Source organism: Lagopus muta, chromosome 4 (genome assembly GCF_023343835.1).
Source record: "Lagopus muta isolate bLagMut1 chromosome 4, bLagMut1 primary, whole genome shotgun sequence".
NCBI lineage: Eukaryota > Metazoa > Chordata > Aves > Galliformes > Phasianidae > Lagopus > Lagopus muta.
In genome coordinates this window covers 43,479,171-43,498,092 of record NC_064436.1, presented here as the reverse complement: position 1 = coordinate 43,498,092, position 18,922 = coordinate 43,479,171, and the positions used below count along the sequence as shown (strand labels likewise).

The following is an 18,922-nucleotide window of genomic DNA, read 5'->3' as shown; positions in this document are numbered from 1 at the left end:
AAACCTACAAATAAAGGCTTTGGGATTTTTGACAAATTTGGTAGTTGTTTTAAATTACGGATAGAGTCATGCATTTCAGATGTTGGGCTGTAAACCGGTGGTGCAGAAACTACTCAAAAAGACAAACTTCCATTCTTTGTATGCAGTGTTTTGAGCTTTTTTTGTTTAACTCTTTGAACTGCAGTAATTCCTGGAGTCATCTTCATTAAAACGGGTTTTGAAAACCCGTATTGCAGCTCTAGTTCAAGCTTTTTTTACATGTTTTGGCTTGATCAGATAGTCCTAGAGATCAAATATAGTAATAAGCTACAAAGAAAGCCTGTGTACCAGTAATAAGTGAGTACTGTAGCAAAGTAAGAAAAGAACTGAAATTTTCAGTCATTGAGTACAGTGCATTGTTCAAAATACTTCCGCAAGCCACGGACTTAAAAACAAGTCCTTGCTTCAGTTCAGTCACTGGTTCTAGTGAACCAGTAAAGTCTAGTTAGATTCTTTTACAGAATGCTTCATATTAGAAAACCACTGAATTTTAAAATAGTATTTGCTGGCTTCTGGTGCCTTATTGTTACCAGTCTAAATAATGTAAGTTAAATGCTTATTTTAATATTCTTTTCTATCTCCCAGTTCTCTGGTAATGTTTCTGGCCTTTCTCAATACAGGTTTGCTGTACTCCTGTTGAAATCTTTATCCTCGAGGAAAAGGCCACCTCTTTGTTATTGCTGTTATTGTATTATTTGTATTGCCAAACATCTTCTATGCTATGTAAACTCACTGTAACTTCTAAGAGTGCAGCTCGCCCCCTCACTTAATTATATGAAGGGCTTTCCTCCCTGTTCCTTGCTTTTGGTAAGATCCTTCCCTCTAGGCTGTCTGTACAATTAATGAATATACAGATGTTATGGCATAGCAGAGAGCTTGGCTACGTAGCTGTTATTACGCCAAAGCAGGAAACAAAAAAGATAGGTACACTCACCTGTATCCTGGGCTTGTGTGGAAAACTCTGGTGGAGCGGATCTCCAGAAGAGATCCTTCCCCACTGGTAGCCAACTCTTAAAAGGGTCTAGGAGAGGTGCAGCCAGGCTCCACCCCTTCTGGCAGCACAGCTAAATTGCCTTCACCTGTGCTCCTGTGGCTCATTGCTCGCCTCAGGTGATCAATCAGAGGTTCAGGCCATGATTCAGTAGTTCCCATACAGCTGTCCCCTCCAACTTTTTCCATCTTATTTCTCAACTTCTCAGAATCAATTACCAGTTTACTGCCTTTGTTGATGTTGTGTGTAAAGCAGCTGGTCAATGCTTTTTAATGCTTTTTCGTTCCATTCTTCAGCCAGAGATCAGCTATTTGATTCACAGTTTGATCCCGTTAACTTCAGTGTCCTTTAGATACATATTTTCCTACTAAAGAACACCATGAAATGAGGCTAAAATTACTCTGCAAAAACCTATAATGCTTTTCTAATTCCTTCTTCTCAGCTGTTTGTTATGCTCATGTGTGTCCTATTACAAATTACAGAGGGTTTATGCCAAATTTGGAAGAATTTGCAACAGAGGGAGGATCCCTGCAAGGCTCCAAAAAAATACAGTTGTACATAGCGTGGTTTTCACATCTTTGTATTCTGCATTCCCTAGAAAAATTGAAGGGATGTAACAGATTCCCATGTAATAAACTCAAGTCAATTAATAGCAGCTTAAATAACTTGATTCAAGTGTGAAATAAAAAGCCACCTTAATTTCATCCAGGATTATGAAGTAATGTAACCATCTGTCCATGATCTAGATATTTATTTGGAATTGTTTCTCAGCACTAATAATGTCACAAATACATAGCATTGCAATGAAAACAATAGTAGTAGTGCAAAATTCCAAGGACTCAAAGACATCACAGCAGACTGCTAAGCAGAAACTTCATTTAAAATGTTAGTATGTCAATATTTCAGGTGTAAAGCTAGTTATAAGGAATTGCATAAGCAACATGAAGATAGTACTTTGAGTTTGCATATGTTCCTGTTCTGCATTTGTTTCTAAGCATGTCTAATACAGTACAATACCATGATATACAATTCTACATTTTAAAGATGTGAAATAATATTACCCACTCTCAAACTCATTTTTAGGAAGAATAGTTGTACATATTTTGTTTTCAATGCTGACTTCACAGCATGTTTCTTTACTTTGAGAAAACCCATTCAAAACTTCTTCTAATACCATAAATTTGACAGGCTACGTTCAAAATATGAAACATTTTTAAAAGTACAATTAAAATCAGGACATTCGTTTAATAAAAAGCCATGGAGATTAAAAACCAGAAGGCTGTAGATTTTCAGCAGCATGTAATTTATCATAGCCCTATTTTTAATTGAGTGACAGTGGTTTATCAAACTGAGGCTTGGCCTTCCCAGCACAGCAGTAAGATAAATCCCGCTGTTAAGAATTGAATTATTTGTTCAAAGACAGTAACTTCCTTAGGATATTAATAATACTGAAGTTTAGCTACTCATTTTTAATAAGAAGTTCTTAGAACAAAATGAAAAGACATCTCACAAAAGCAACTGGACTAATAAAATCTAAAGCTTCTAAATTGAGGTATATTTATATAATTCAGCCTGTAAATCTGTACTTCAAGAAGTACAAAGTGCAATCAAAGTAAACTTACATTACTACCATGCTTTGCTTTACTGTAGCTCAATACCACATGAGTGCCTCCAAGCCAGTAAGAGCAGATGCAATAATTTTATTGTTAATTCCTTCCTATTAAGGAGGGGGAAAAAAAAAAAAAGACTTGGAAGCACTACAGCTTGATGTTGAGGCCTTTCAGTGTGTTTCAAAACATCCTAAGTGGTTTACTTCCATATCTGTGATTATGAAAACTATTGTACCTACTGTTGAAAATTATTAAAACAAACTTGAGATTATATTTTCTATTCTGTTGTTCCACTCCATCTTTAATATTAGAAAAGAAAAAAAAAAATTCTTTGAATTAGTCATTTTCTTAAATTAGCATTACTATGCTCTTCTGAGGTTGGCAAGTGCTAAAAAGAGAAAATTTTTGTGCAGATAAAAACACCTTGGTTTTGTTTTTTAAACAAAACTTGGAAGAAATATTCTTCATAGGAATTATTGTATGGCAGTAACTTTTAATTCTGAATTTAAGCAGTGCTTTCATAAATGACTTTTATGAATGAGTTTGGACTCCTTATCACCTGTGCAGTGTGTGTGTCTTACTCCCACTGAAATAACACTGATTAGGAGTCAAAATAGACAGGATTTTTATTATGTTTAGAATTTTACGGCCTAACATCGTTCATTTTAAAGGTATTCTTTGCCATAAAGACTAAGTATTGTTATATTGATTGAAGTTTTGCTCACAGAAACTTCTGAACTTTCAGCACTGGTTGAGAATCAAGTACAATTGGGATGCAGTCACATTCAGCAGCTGCAGCTTAGTGAAGAATCTTTCTTTGGGCTCAATACTACATTTGTTCCCTTCAGCAAGCATGTTCATTTGCTGGGTTTACATTGCCTTAAAGGACAGTAATAGGAGAAAATGGAAAGTAGTTGCTGGAGTTCAAAAAAACAAAACAAAACAAAAACAACAACACTGCTCATGGGAAAAGAAAGGAATATACGGTATGTCCAAGGGCAAAAAAAATCTACAACAATAAGTTTTGACTAATACACCAGTAAGCCTAGTGCTAATGAACCTTCAGCTTTGTCCAAAGTACATGAAGTACTTTGGAATTTCGTGTTTCTGGAGAGTAACTATTAATTTGTACAATGAATAATTATGGAAATGTACAGGGTGAGGAATAATTATGTGCAGCATTGATAAAGTGAAAGGAAACACCACATCGGCTTAAATAAATATTCATAACATCAGAGATTAGCATTATGTCTTTAATAATGGCTTGTTCTGCTAAATCTTTACTTACATAATTGCACAGTTCCCTTTCTTTGGATTACTTCTTCAGGCCACAGACAATTCCCATTCTTCATCTGATTAAAAGTTGTCGCTCCAGACCATGAAGGACTCAGCTGCATCTTGATCCTTGCTGCTGTGAAGGCATTTCAGACTGCCAGGCATACAGCTTCATCTGAATCCTTGCCACTGTCTTCGCTAGGCAAACAGCCACCTGCACTTGGGGACCTACAGCTTAAGTCCTCCACGCCAGACTCTTGGTCACTGTTAGCTGAGAGGTCAGGATCAGAGCTTTTCAGGTTGTCCTGTGTCAAAATCAAGGCTGAATCTTCTTCATCCCCTTGTGAAGGGCTCCGGGATGGGAATGATTTCAGATCATTGCTGTACTCTTGGGGAGTGTTAGCTAAGCTGTTGTTGGAAGCAGAAAGCACTAACTCCTTGCTTCGGTCTTGCTGCTTACTCTTGACTTTATTACCACTTAATTGCAGTTTTTGAAGATTTGCCAATCTCTGAAATAAAGGAGAGAGTATATATTACATGCACACATTTAGGACTCAGTTTTCCTTTTAAGTGTCTTTACCTTTTGAAAAACAAAGAAAAAGAAACTTAAGAGCCCAACCCAAGTGGCACCCTATAAACCTATTTGTGAAGTATGCGGAACTGAGTTACTAAATGATACAAAATTTGCTTCAGGAATAGTATTTGTGCACCAACACATGATTTTTTTATTCCTTAAAGAAAGAAGTCCACCTTTGTGTCTTATGGATGCCAAAAGCAAAGCATTCCTAGCAATTTATGTGAGGATGTGGACAGTGGATGGACATCCTCATGGCAGAAACGGACAAGGCATGTAGGAGACTCTTCCACATGTGGAATCGGGTTTTGTTTGCCATTAGGTCTGAATGTCCCAGATTTTAATAAGTGCTTATTACCTCTCCCAAGACTGCCAGTTCTTCTTCCAGCTGTTGAGTCTCCTCCTTCACTGCCATCAGATAATCAATGACTGACTGTCGAGGATGCAGCCCCTTTTCAAAGCGGTTGTACATACCACTCCAGAATCTGAAATTGATGGGGTGATCAGTAATTTTGTCAGATGGCTTCAGAAGACTTAAATACATACTTTTTTTTTTTTCCTTTTTTCCCAGCTGTCATTGGAGTGTGTACACATGCTGCATACATTCATTAAATATTTATTTGGTAAGGTTTACGGTTCATTTACATTAGGTCTATGCTGAAGATGCAAATCAGTGGACAGAGCATGAACCACTTCTTACACGAAACAGAGAGAAAGCTGAATGACTTAGGTCATAGTGAGCTTTGGGTGGCTCACTGATTCAGGCTTTCAGCAATTCATCTCATTGTGGATAAGCAATGGCACAGCCTATCAGAGGAACAAGTATCCGCCAAGAGTAATGCAAACTTTTGCTACAGTACTTTCTTCTATTTACATTGTGTGCACTTCTAAGCATTGAGCTCTTTTTCATCCCTGGGAGAAAAGAACTCAAACTCAAGTCTGTAGCTTGCTATAGCACTCTTCTGTTTTCCTCAAAGCACGTGGCCAGAACCTGACTTTGGAAATGTAAGTAGTTCACCAGACAGGTTAAGTAACTGAGAGAGCTGCCCTTGGATGCAGCAGTCAAGAAGCTATTGAGTACATTATTTAAGTCAGATTCTCTCCTAAGTTTCTCATCTGATAGCTCATGTTTGGAAATCCTCACGTAACCAAGTAATTCAATTAAAATCAACTGGATTACTCATCCAGTGGAGTATCAGTATTTTATAAATCTCTCTTTACCAAAGAATAAGATTAATAGCTATTTTTAAACTGTTTTAAAATGGCTATGACCTGGGAGAGCAGACATGAAAAAATACAGTTCCTGTCACCCAGGGTATTTATTTTAGCAAATGATTTTACTTTTTATTAGAAAACAAGCTAATTGGTTTTGCTTAAGTCACATTTTTGTGTATTTCTAATCAAGTTCTTCTTATGTTAAGATTAATCAAACTATTAATTACTTGAGTCAGGATGCCAATACCAGCATTGCAAAAATTAACAGGCATTGTTAAATTTTGAAAAAATCTTAGTAGTGCACACAACAGGTTTTACTTGATATTTAAGTATAATGTCAACATGGAGAAAGTCTGCCTTTTGTTTTTGTCCGAATGCTTGGTTTGGCAATTAATCTGTACCAAATTATGATTGCAAAAATGACTGCAAATGGAAGAATTTTAAATAAATTCAAATTTAGAAAACATTGATGACAACAGAACTGAAATAGCTGCTTCTCAGTGGAAGATGTGAGTAACCTCAAAATTAGGACACACAACTATCAATATAGCTCTAATCTTAAGCTTCTTTTCAGACTAATACTCTGCTGTGGAATGCTGCAGAGGTGTTGGCTGACTATGAGCATGCAAGGAAGAGACACATTGCATCTGAATCTGAATTCAGACTCCATACATTTTCGAATAGAATCATAAATACAAAGGCATTATGTTCTGTACTAACACATCTGTGAGGGTGTGCTCCCCCCTCCCTAGCATCCTCCTTTGGCTTGGTTGTTATGCACAAGCCTAGCTTAGGACTGATAACGCTGTCCCACTAAATGCTACGACTATGAGCCAATCATCTTACCCCATAAATAGCGAGCAGCCTGAGAGCCCCTTGAGCTCTAATTCCCATAACCAGACTTCATGTGATCTCCCCAGTTCCTTCTAACCACTGAGATGCTTTAGTGACTGTGGTCACAGGGTGTGATATGTGGAGTAATTATTGGAGATAACTTATTGGGATATTCCTCTCTTAAAATTAAAAAAGTGCTGAAGAAACCTCCCGTGTGGAATGCAGCAAATATGCAAGGAGTCTGTTCATTGACAATTCTCAAAGGCAGGAAATATTACCTACTTGTACAAGAAGTTGCAGGGAGCCATCTGTGGGTGCAGGGTCCCCCAGGTTTGACTGTGGTCTGGTCTGTACAAAGGATTCAGGTAATCTGCACGATTTTTCCACAAATGAGCCCACAGTGAATATGTTCGTTCTTGGATTCTGAAAAAATATAGTCAAGTATATAAACATGTCTAGCATGCTTCAGGTATTGATAAAGCTCTGTTAAGGCATTCCAGTGCTCTGTTTGTAGTCAGCTTTATACTTCCTTAGCAGAATTAGATGTAAGTTATAAGTACAGGGAGGCCTTGGTGAAACTGGGAGGGAGTAATTTGTAACTCGTGCTGGTCATACACACTTGGTAAGCCTGATATCTGTATGAATGCTAACTGGCTGCAGAGGCTGAGTAGTCATTTGTTTTCTCTACCCTGAGTTAAATTCAGTCATCTTAGGGCTTGTAATCACGTCACTGGCACTGACAGTTACTACACAAAATAATCTTTACAAAAATAATCTTCAGAAAATGATGCTTTACAAGGGAGTATCATGATTCTGTCAGGCAAAGAGACTTTCTGCTTCTTTTTAAGGTTCAATGCTTTTTATGTGGATCACAAAGGCTGGGTTATGGACACAACTTATGCCATATGATGGTGGAGTTGAGTATTGTCCAGGAAGCATGTAGTTCTCATATACATGTTAGGAAACAGAGGAACAGTGACTCTTAAACTGAGAACTTAATGAGGGTTAGAATCATCTTCAGATTTCTTCAAAGCTGCATGGGCAATTACCTTGTATTTTGTTAATGCAGTGGCTAAAGACCTAATGCTCTCTCATCAGTTCTCTCACTAATCCCTGTTATGCACACTACGGATTATAGTCACAGCAGAGTCCCACTGCAGAGGATCAACTCTTTTGGTATTAATCTGTGTCACTAGAAGATGACAACCAAGAATAATACACTGCACCTTGAACTGTATGAAACCTTGCACAGCTTCAATGCAGTAATACCCACAGACCTCAACAGAATAAAGGACTAAAGAAAAGGCCTTCTTACTTCAGCTCTCGTCTCTCCTTCTGGCTGTTACACAGGAAATTACCAAACTGGCAGGAATAGATGTGGTGTTGTATGTGGATCAGGAATCTCTCATTGAACTCAAAGGCACAAGGAAACTGTTCCATTAGCTGCCAGACACACTCAATGAACTGGTCAATAACAGGGGATATCTCCTTTGGATCTCCATCTAAATTGCCATACCTAAACCAAGACAAAAAACGTTCAATTATAACCTGAAATCTTCTGGGAAAACTGAATTAATGCTAGTGAAAACAAAACTCTCATTTTCAGCATACATGTATATCGTAGCTATTAATTTCTGAAATCTCAAACACAAGTATATTTTTACTTACAAAAATGATGCAAGACTCATGAAGTAGAAGGAAAGCAGAACTTATCAAATAGAAACAAAAGAGCTTACAGGTATCTCGTTGCCTCACAGCCAGTTACAGCTGGCTGCTGCATAGCTATGCTTCAACCTTATTACTAGGCAGTTGTGCCACAGTAACAGAAGTCATCCTAAGAATAACTGCAACAACTTCAGCGAGCTATCCTGGACAGCCTCTGAATGGTAGACCACTGACAGACCCAGAAAACAGAGCTGGAGATGAAATGCATAACTTTGGCAGGAAATAGTGTAAGGCTGCCCTCTCTTAGTGACATTTTTAGAAAGTGGGAAATTATTTACGTGCTACTGTATCTACCAAGAGAATGGGAAACTTTCTATCTGTAAAACTGTTGGAACAACTTGCTGCAGGGGACCTTGAAGAGCAGAATATATATATTTATATACATATATTTATATAGAATATATAAAACACAGAAGTAGAACAGTACTTCGTAAGTCCTTCTAATAGGAAGGAGTATTTTTAATTATTCTGTTTGTCTAGTACATGTATAGTGTGTGTCTGTGTGTGTATACAAAAACATGACACATATATGCCAACGCAGTGAAAATCCATCAACATCTAAAATTGAAATTTCTACTTCTCCTGCTGGAATTTCACAGGTGTTGTAGCACTGCACAGATTTCCTGAAAATTTGTTTTAACTACAAGATAAATTTATACTCATATCAATCAGTATTATGTTCCAGATGCCCAAGATAACTTGTCAGATAAATGAAAAAGTTATATATTTGGACATTTCTGAGCAAATTTTCTCATCAGAGAAAAAAGCATAATAGGAAAAGTATATCTTAGTTGTAGGCATGTCTATGAGTTATCTATTAATACTATCCTAGAAGATGGATGCTTTCCTGAAATGGGAAGTCTTGGCATTGCTGAAACATCTGCTGGGTTCTGCAAAAGCATTTTACAAGCCACATATTTTTCTCTCGCGTGCATCTCTCATTGCACACAGCAACTGCAAGGCCAGCACTCAGTATTCCCAACAGCAATCTTTGAGTGCATATATAAGAAATATATGAAGAAAATATTTCACTTCAATTTTTCCAGGTAGCTAAATTATATAGTGGGAGAAAATGTGATACGCTCAGGGTGTTTTGTTGATATGCTTTGAATGACAACAAGTATTGGAATGGCAGTGGAAAATGACAACATAATACATATATATAGAGAGAAAAACCTTTGCATGGCCTTACCTGTGATTAAATTTGTGACCAAAGGAAACCCAGTCTTTTTCAATTAAAACCTAAAATGAGAATATTGCCTTCAATGTAGTGGAGCAGAGCTGACACATGTTGAAGCAGGCAGGAGAATGGTATAAACAAGTAGTATTAGAATCCAGGTAATTTTCAGAATAAGCAGAAAAGTGACGAGCCAGATATGATGTAAGCAAGCAGTATTGGAATCTCAAGTGATTTTTACAGAAAGCAGAAAAATAACAAGCAATGTGCACCAGTGGCAGCTCAAGAGAAAGTAGCATTCTTGACGATGCAGGTAGGATGCTAGTATTTCAGCACAACTTAAATTGGTGTAATTCATCATTTTCTAAAAATAGAACCTACCAATGTTTCAAACCTCTTTTTAATAAGTGCCCATTACCTTAACAACTAGGGCTGGTTTGCTTTGAAAAAGGAACGGATTTTTCAACAAGCTCATTCATTGCAATCTAGTGTCCAGGGAGCACACAATTTTGACACTCACAACTTCACGATGCCTGAAAATAAATACAAACTCGTGCTTGCACAAAAAAATAAACAAACAAACAAATAAATAAATAAAACCTTAGGGCTTCGAGAAAGTTCTTTGGTCAAGGTTAGGGGAAAAAAAAAAAATAGATGTGTACCTAGCTGAAAAGGCATACTAAAGGAAATTTATTTTCCATTAGAAACAAAGCCATTCATCTTAACGTTCTCTAAAATGATACCATAAAATTTTCATTTACTCTCTGAAAAAGAACCTGCTTACCATGAATCCCTTCATAGTTCTGTAATGCGGATCCAAGAAAAGGCTTGCTACAGAGCAAACCTGGGCTGTTCTATCCCAGCCATCAGAGCAGTGAACAAGCACACTTACACCTTCCTCAGCCACAGCCTGAGAACACAGAAAAAGTTGGAGATTTCACAGACAGAGGAGAAGCAATGGTAAGAGAGGAAAAGTGAGACAGCACAGTAGGGAGGGCATTCATTTGGGAACTGGGAAAACTCATTCCATTTTTTATTCTGCCACAGACTTTCTGAAGTTTTTCTCATTTGCAAGGTCTTTATATTATCCTATCCTATGCAGCGTGGTGGCTGCAGCATCACTTGTTGATGTACCAGTACAGGAGGAAATGGGATCCATATCAACAGTGATTACACTAAAGTAGCAGTGAATCTCATCCCATGTGTCAAGCAGTCTTTCTAATTGCCAAGTTGTTGTCTATTCTGGCTATGGGTTACTTTCAGTACTTATAGTGAAGTTGTTTTACCTGCATGAATAACTAAATATGCCTTTAGGCTATGTAAAAAGAAGAGGAAGAAATAACCCTTTGACCGTACCCAGGATGGAGAAGATCTGGATCGCAGTACCAGCTCACAGTTCTGTGAACGCAAATGAGACCTAAATATTGAATCTGGGAACTTCGAGGAGAAGATTATAAAAATCTCATTTGTAACACGTGATAGGAACTTTTCCCTGTATTTCAGATGAGAATAGGCACATTTTCAAAAATACACCAGCACAGTCATCTGGATGATGGCTTCACCAGTTCTCAGTGCAGAAGGCCAGCTGTGTACTTGAATAATCTGACCACACAGATCACAGGACGATTAAAATACATCAGTTGCTCAGAGTGGACAGTTACTTAAAGCTAATTCAGCTACTGCTAATGCTTTCACTCACAGCAGCTGCAGAACAGCCATATTTCCATGTGATACCTAATTTCTCTCCTTGATGAATATGTCAATAATGGCAATGTCAGCCTCTGATGCCAGGATGTTACCATGGATATTACCACACCATACTGCATTAAATACATGCTTGTCATGGTTTGGGGCAAAAGCCTGTGGCAGTGGTGAACATTCACATCTAATAAACAAGATTGTAACAATCACTTTAAAGTAAAACTCTGGAGAGAGAAAACTATTTTATACATAATCCAGGAGAAACACATAAAGAAAGGATTATACTAAATTCTCCAGAGTCTCGTGCTGCATTATTTTTGGAAGTTGAGAGTTATTTTAAATTCTAAGGAGTTTGGTATTTGTCATTTTTAAGGAGAACTATACTTAGAAAGCAGAGAAATAAAATAGTTTAGGAAAGACACTGCTTAGGAAAACAAACGTTTAGATTAAATGTGGGCTTAAAAGGGAACAAAGAGTAATAATAAATTATCTATGTTTATCTAAAGAGACAAGTATGTTCTACTAAAATAGAACCCATGTGGGCAGAAGACCAAAAACTGAGAACAGGGAACTGTGCAAATAAGAATAAGTCAAAATTCATGCCCAAGGAAGCATAAGAGTAGCAACCATATGGAGAAAGAATGCATTTTTTCATACATTAATGCTGAGTCACTGGCATACATTAATGCTGAGGAATAAGCTGGCAAAAACTAATTAAATGACTTGATGTCTGTAAGCTAGTAGCGCTGGGAGAAAAAATGTGTGTTTATCCTGCAGCTGGTGTTCAGGTAAAAAATTACAACTGCTGAACAGGAAGAAGCAAGGCAAGAGAAATGAGCAGATGCTGAGGTGAGAGATCCATTAAGTTTGTCCATATATTCCTAAATGGAAGGTCTTGTAAATAAAATGGCCTGCACTAAAAAGAACTGTTCAGTTCTTATTTATGTTCTTAAAAAATAAGAACAGAACCAGTAAAAGATGCTGCTCAAGGATGGAAATAATAAAATTACTTTTAGTAGATGACAAATATCTGTATTACTTGAGGATTAGAAGAAATAATTTCTTACTAAAGCACTTTTTCTCTGAAGCAGTTATCAAGCATTTAAGAGTAGAAGTCACTAGAGAGTTTGTCCATTGTAATTGACAGGTACTGGGTTAGGAAGTGAATTTAGATGTTAATGTTAATGTTAGGATAATGTTAATATTCCTTTAAGACAAATTTAAATGTGAAGAAGTAGTCATAGAGAAGAAACCTTCAACAAGGAAGCAGTGGAGAAGGCAAGAGGAATAGTGAAAGTAACTGTGATTTTAGCAGTGGTTGTCACTGTGTCTGGAAGGGACCTCTGGAGATCGTCTAGACCAGCCCCCTGCTAAACCAAGTTCCCTACAGTAGGTTGAACAAGAAAATTTCCAGGTGGGTTTTGAGCATCTCCATAGAAGGAGATTCCACAACTTCTCTGGGAACTTCTTCCAGGTCTCTGTCACTCATGAAGATTTTTTTTCATATTCAGATGGAACTCCCTGTGCTCCATTTTATGCCATTGCCCCTTGTCCTGTTTCCTGGCTCCATCCACTTGATGCCCATTCATTAGATATTTATAAGCGTTGATAAGATCTCCATTTAATCTCCTCCAACAGGAAAAGTCCCAGGTCTCTCAGCCTTTCCTCACAGAGGAGATGCCCCAGGCCCCTGTTCATCTCTGTGGTCTTCCGCTAGACTCTCCAGTGGTTCCCTGTCTGTCTTGAATAAGGACATTATGGCAATAACAAGATACAGGATAGTAGAGGCTGCAGTAGATTTGAGATCTCCAGTGCAAAGTAACACAAACTTGTTTTTACCCCATTATCAAAGTGTCCGTGTAACAGCACCTAAAGATTGTTTCTCCTTATATGTGAAGCATCACAGGAAATATTAGTTTCAGGTACAACTTCACTGAAGACAACAGAAGTTACCCACAGACAAAGAATTTGGTCCTCACTTTCTACATCTGGTCAGCCCAAGTTCTGTTTTCGTGTTCACACTTTACCTTTGCAATAAAGATGCCAGCATCCATAATGGCTTTGATATGCTTCAGCCAGCCAGAATTTTCAAGGCCCCACAGGAAGTCACTCATTGAAGGCGATTTCATTTCACAAACTGTAAAATAAGCTTCATCTTAAAAGCACAGTCAACATAGTCCCTTATGCTTTCAAAACTTTACTATTAAAGTAGAAGTATTTACTATTATTACTCTACAGCTATGAAATCTGGTTTAGAGGCTCGTGGTAGCAATGTTAAAGGGAGGACAGTTGGACAAGATGATCTTGCAGGTCGTTTCCAACCTTGTAATTCTATGATTCCATTACTTTCTCATACATTTGAGAAAGAGGGCTGTCTACAATTTCCCCACGTACATACACTTCAATTTAAAAGTTGTTGTTGGGAAGCCTATTGCAGTCAGTTTACCAAATACATCCTTCTGAGCAGCACATGTTTTCCAAGTTGTGTTGTGAGTGTAGTTCTCAAACTCTTTAGAGAAAGGGACTTCTACTTAATACTGAGGGCATAGAATCAGATAATACACACATTCCTGCCATTGGACAGGCAGACAACCACTGAATCATGCCCCAGTCTCCTATCCCATCCACATTTGCTGGTGAAGTTGAATTAAGAAAATGCTCTAAGAACAGCGCCACTAAATTCAGCCTTTGGCATCACCACCTACAGTGGTGCTACAGGTAAAGCAGTTCACTCAATGGCTCCTTGTCTCTCAATGAAACCTTATTAAAATTTGACATGCAGCCAGGAAACACCACCTAAAGGCGAGGAAAAGTCGTAACTCGACAAGGAAAACATTTTACTGAAAACTTTTCTAGCTCTGCACCATGTTTGAAGAAAATAAATCTCTCTCGGCTTTTACAACATTAAATATCTATCCAACAATATTCATTTGCGTATTTTTTAATTTTACAGAGTTTGCTACTTATTTCTTATTTCACAAGAAATAAAAAAGGCCACCCAAATCTACGACAGATATTTGATTCCAGCAACAAACACCCAGCAATACTTGGTGTGATCTGTTCTTAGGAATGAGATATTAAATTAACCACATATATACATTACACATTTATTTTGATCCATGTACAGTTATACTGTCACAAAGTAAAAGACATTAACTGATGAAACCTTTAAGGAATACAGTGAAACAATGCCTTTTTTAAACCGAGTCAGTGTATTACCTGTGAATTAATAGTGTCTTACTAGATCTCCAAACATCTTTTAAAACACTCAGTTAACTTTCATCTGTGGCAAAAATTCCATTTCTTTCAATGTGACCAAAATTTCATTTTATAGGACAAGTTCAGAGTTTATATCACATCTGAGTGTATCCGACTGTCCTCACTCCTTTTAATTCAGACACAAAATAGCCTAATGTGTCCATGTGAAATCTTGCAATCCTTGTACACAGGCTCTCTTCCAGATGGTGATTTTAAAAGTCATTTTTGAAAGGTATTTATAAAAATGCATACATAGCAACACTGAGAGCAAACAGCTTTTCTCATGATTAATGCTTCTGTGCAGATGGAAGCATGACCTATTAGTAGCTCAATTTTGACTGAAGCTGCTGTCTCTGTTTACAAAAGTCCAAGGTAAAGCTAAATAGTGCTTTGCTCATTCCCACTGCCAAATTGGAATCAATATTTACCTACCACTTCACTGAGCAAAGTTCAGACTGTCCTAAACTAAAGGCACACACCATATATTTCACATGATTTTGGCGACTGATCTGGACCTTAATACTGAGTCCAGATATGAATTCCTAAGGGAAAAAATGGAATTTTCATCCCAATAGGGAAAAAAAGAATGGTATCGGCATGAAAAAAAAAAAGAAAAAGAAAAAAAGAAAAAAAAGAAGACTTGGAACCCTTTTTCAATCAGAACAACCAAGCAAACCCACTTGATAGCAGAACCTGGGAGAAATAAGACCTCTTGCACCCATGCCATGGGAAAGAGCATTGGCTGGGCATAGGAAAATCAAGACCCTGTGGATAGAGGTCATCACAAATACCAGTCAACAGTCAGCACTTCAGTCTTTCCAGTGAGAAGTTCTTGTACCGTATTTCCTTCTAATACTAAGAATTATGCCCTGGAAGTTGTGCACAGGATGAAAACTAATGCAGGTGCCATCATGTACACCTCTATTTAAAGAATAAAATACTATATTATACAAAGCAGTATGAGGCAGCAGAGACAACAGTAAAACAATTGCTTTCTGGAGGGAAATTTCAGCAGCTTGAAAAAGATTTCTCTTCCATATTAAAGCGAAATCCTAACTTTTTTGTATATTCTAAAAAAAGATTCATTATCCAACCAATTTAATATTACATTTAATAATTTATATTTTAAATCACTAAAAATTTTTGCTAAGGTTAACATATAGGAACAAAGTTATGTTAAAGTTAATAGAGAGAAGTTTGTTAGAATTAAAGTTAAAATCACAAATGAAAAAAAAAAAAAAAGAGAAAAACTGTCTGATGCCTTACATGAGAGAAGCCCTACTTATGCACTGAACTGCTGAATCATAAGATTCAGCAAAAGCCTGAAGTCTTGCAGTATTCACTTCTTTAATTTCTGATCTTATAGTCGGATCTCTAAATATGAGACTTCAGCACAACAAATACAAATCCAATAGAAAACAAAACAAAACAAAGATGCTTGCAGCAGATGCTAGGAAGTTCTGCCCCAAGCAACACTGTTTCATTTCATTTATTGGGAATTATGTTGTTACGTCTAAGTGAGGGCCAGGAACCCAGCTCATGAACTTCTGGTCTAAAATAATACACAGCTCTATCACCTGCAGCCAGGCCAGTTGTTTACTGCTTCAACCTTGCTGGTCTCAAGCTGAGCAAACAAAGGGATGGGTTTGTTCAGCTGACCTCTGTTCTAGCCAAACAAGGCTTTGCAGTTTGCTAAAAAACCTTCTATTTTCCATTCTGAGACCTTACACTTCAAGTAACTAAGCAAGAATACATCATGATGTATTAAACACATCTTAACCTAAAATCTTCTGTAGCTCTGGGTACGCTCACATCTGTAATCCACAGAGCAATGTTCCAAAAACCTTTCTCCTTCATCTGAACAGCATAGTTACTGAACAGGGACCACAGAAGTCCACTCAGACTGACTTAGAAACATTTGTGATCAAAGAGGACAGGACAAAGTAAATTCCTGTGCCTGCTTTCTTTGTTATTCCCATGCGAGGGTAGAACTTGGCAGAGACACTATATCTGTCAAAAAGCAGTAATCACATCAGCACTTCTCTGGGGAGTGGGGAATTCCTCTTGGGATGGTCCATCTCTACAGGAAATGAGGAGCAACAAGAGACTGTTCACATGCATCATCCTTTGCTTCTGGTTTTCAAAAATTGCTCTTATGTGGAAACACAACACATCTCTCCCTACAGCCTTCTTAGATTTAGAATTCATTGCACATGGATGATGGGATACAGTAATAAAGAATAAAGGGGTAGCAATAATAACAATAAAGGGGTATAGGTAGAGCACTGAGCCAAGGATAGCTAGATCATGCTGGCTGAGGAGCTGAACATTCAGAAACCTTCTGTTGATGATATACATGAGTAAATACTGACACTACGTGGGCTGGAGTGATCATTATTTGCCTATTAAAAATCAACAATTTAACTGTGGGTCAAGGATGGCTTGTTTATCCTTATCCTTTTCCAAAAAGTCCTCTTAGCAGCAATGTAATTCAAATAATAAATGGCAATACAGATGTGCTGCTTTATACACTAGTTATTTATAAAGACATTATTATTAATTTCCGTGGGATTATGAAGGTGCAGAATGGTTATACATATTGACTATTTCATAAATAGCCCTAATATGACACGCTCGATACAGAAAATGAATAAATCTCTGTTAAAATTTAAAGTAAAAAGACCAAAGGAAAAAAAAAAAAAAAAAAAAAAAATCAAGTCATTATGCTTTGAGGTTGTTTTTTTTTTTTTTAAGTCTTTGTTAAAGACTTTTAAAAAGTCTTTTATGTTTTCCACCACCACTGTAGCCAGATATAAGCAATTTTTTCATTGTACCATCAAACTGTAAACTACAAAGGAAGAAGAAGTAGCAGTAAGGTATTAAAGTCAAATTACACTTGTCATTAATGTAAGTTTTATCTAGATTCTACTCATGAAATAAGGAGTTCTTGCAATTAGGAAAATTCTCCTAAATGTAATGATACCAGACGTCCATGAGCTAGCAGATAAAGTTTTCTTTTATTATTGATTTCAGAGAAGTTCTAGTTTGTGTCTAATCTTTTCTTGGGATTCAATAAAGAACAGTTATACCTTCAAGCATTTTCTGCAGGCTGTTTCTCATGACATGGATGTTCTCAATGCCTATGAATTGAAACTTGATGTTGGAGTAGTTGTCTTCATTTTCATATCCCTTCCCTGCTGCTCGGTTTGCCATTGCATTGAGCTGAAAAAAATTAGAGAAACTGGATGAAAACAAGTATAGAAAATATTCTTTTTAAAAGAAAGCTCATGGCCTACTGCAATAAATCAGTTATTTAAGTCAGGTGTAAATAGGAAGCATTTATCACAGTGTCAACACAAGTACTCTGGCACTGGGAATCTGTTTACAGTATACTGCAGTACGCTGGGTCACTAAGACTCTGATCTCTATTTCAAACACATTGAGTGCTAACTCAAACACAAGAAGAAAAAACAAAAAACCCACAGCTTACAAAAGGCTCTTCTGCAAGAGTGTAGAGTTTTTAATTTGTTTTTAAAAGGCTATTTTGATTTGAGGTCAGCATTAAGTTTACTAGCAGAATATATCCAGAAGGTGGCAGTGTCTAATCTGTCATACTACAGTTCCATGGCATACGCAGTGGTGTTTCCCAGAACAGACCAGATCACCCAAAAGTTGATCCAGGTTCCTTTTCTGAAGCCTAGATTAATTTAGAAAGACAAGTTTAATTTAGAGAGACAAGTTTTCCCAAGATTACAGTGTCTTGACTCCAGTTGAGAACACCACAAAAGACAAAATCACCACAAATATCTTCATCTGCAATGCAGCACTATCAAATATTTAGCTTATGCTTCAGAAAAACAAACAAAACAAAACAAAATTGAAATGGAAGCTGGATTTTTAATAAATGATGTAGAGCCTCTGAACTTCACAATAAATGTCAAGGTATCAGGAGTAACGAAATTGTCAGCTTTACAAGGCCATCAAGTCTCTAAGCACGAGTAAAAAATTCTGTTCAAAAAAATATCTAATTTAAAATTTAGTGAACATTGCAAATCCACACTGAAAGGCACCAACAAAGCTTTTGGAGACACATGGGAGGTATCACTTAGATTAAAAAAAAAAAAAAAAAAAAGAAAAAAGACTGGCCAATGTTCACAAAAAATCAAAAGGAAAGGTCTTGTGTATTGTCTACAGGTAAGTGAATAGGCAGATGACTCCTTTTCCAGTCTGTTTCCTAACATAGAGGGATGTAAAATGTGAAATCGGGTTTACTCTCATTTCTTTCATCTTAGCATTTTCTGAGACATCCATTTCCTTGAATAGAACAGTAGAACTTGCAATAGGAACAGTTACCTTTGTGGAGGAACAGTAGGAATTGAAACACAGAATGAACATGAACATAACACAGAAGAAACTATAAAAATAGGAAACTAGTAAAAAAAAAAAAAAAAGACAGCATTTTCCATTTACTTAACTCTTGTGTAAAATTTCTTTTAGCTTGTAGCTTCCAATAAAGGAAAAAC

General features: G+C 37.0%; 1 protein-coding gene across 3 annotated transcripts in view; it reads right to left on the bottom strand.

Moving 5' to 3' along the window:
- Nucleotides 1–2,952: 2,952 nt before the first annotated feature.
- MTMR7 (myotubularin related protein 7) overlaps nt 2,953–18,922 on the bottom strand; it is a 61,174-nt gene continuing 45,204 nt past the window's right edge. For 2 of the 3 annotated variants that reach the window (XM_048943386.1, XM_048943384.1), the window contains exons 7-14: nt 17,489–17,621; nt 13,169–13,278; nt 10,225–10,350; nt 9,456–9,505; nt 7,854–8,054; nt 6,821–6,961; nt 4,848–4,974; nt 2,953–4,424 (exon numbers count right to left, since the gene is read on the bottom strand). In XM_048943386.1, the coding sequence (XP_048799343.1) occupies nt 4,065–4,424; nt 4,848–4,974; nt 6,821–6,961; nt 7,854–8,054; nt 9,456–9,505; nt 10,225–10,350; nt 13,169–13,278; nt 17,489–17,621 (1,248 nt within the window). In that variant the 3' untranslated portion in view covers nt 2,953–4,064. The remainder of the gene's footprint in view (nt 4,425–4,847; nt 4,975–6,820; nt 6,962–7,853; nt 8,055–9,455; nt 9,506–10,224; nt 10,351–13,168; nt 13,279–17,488; nt 17,622–18,922) is intronic. The other variant, XM_048943385.1, reaches the window with a different exon arrangement.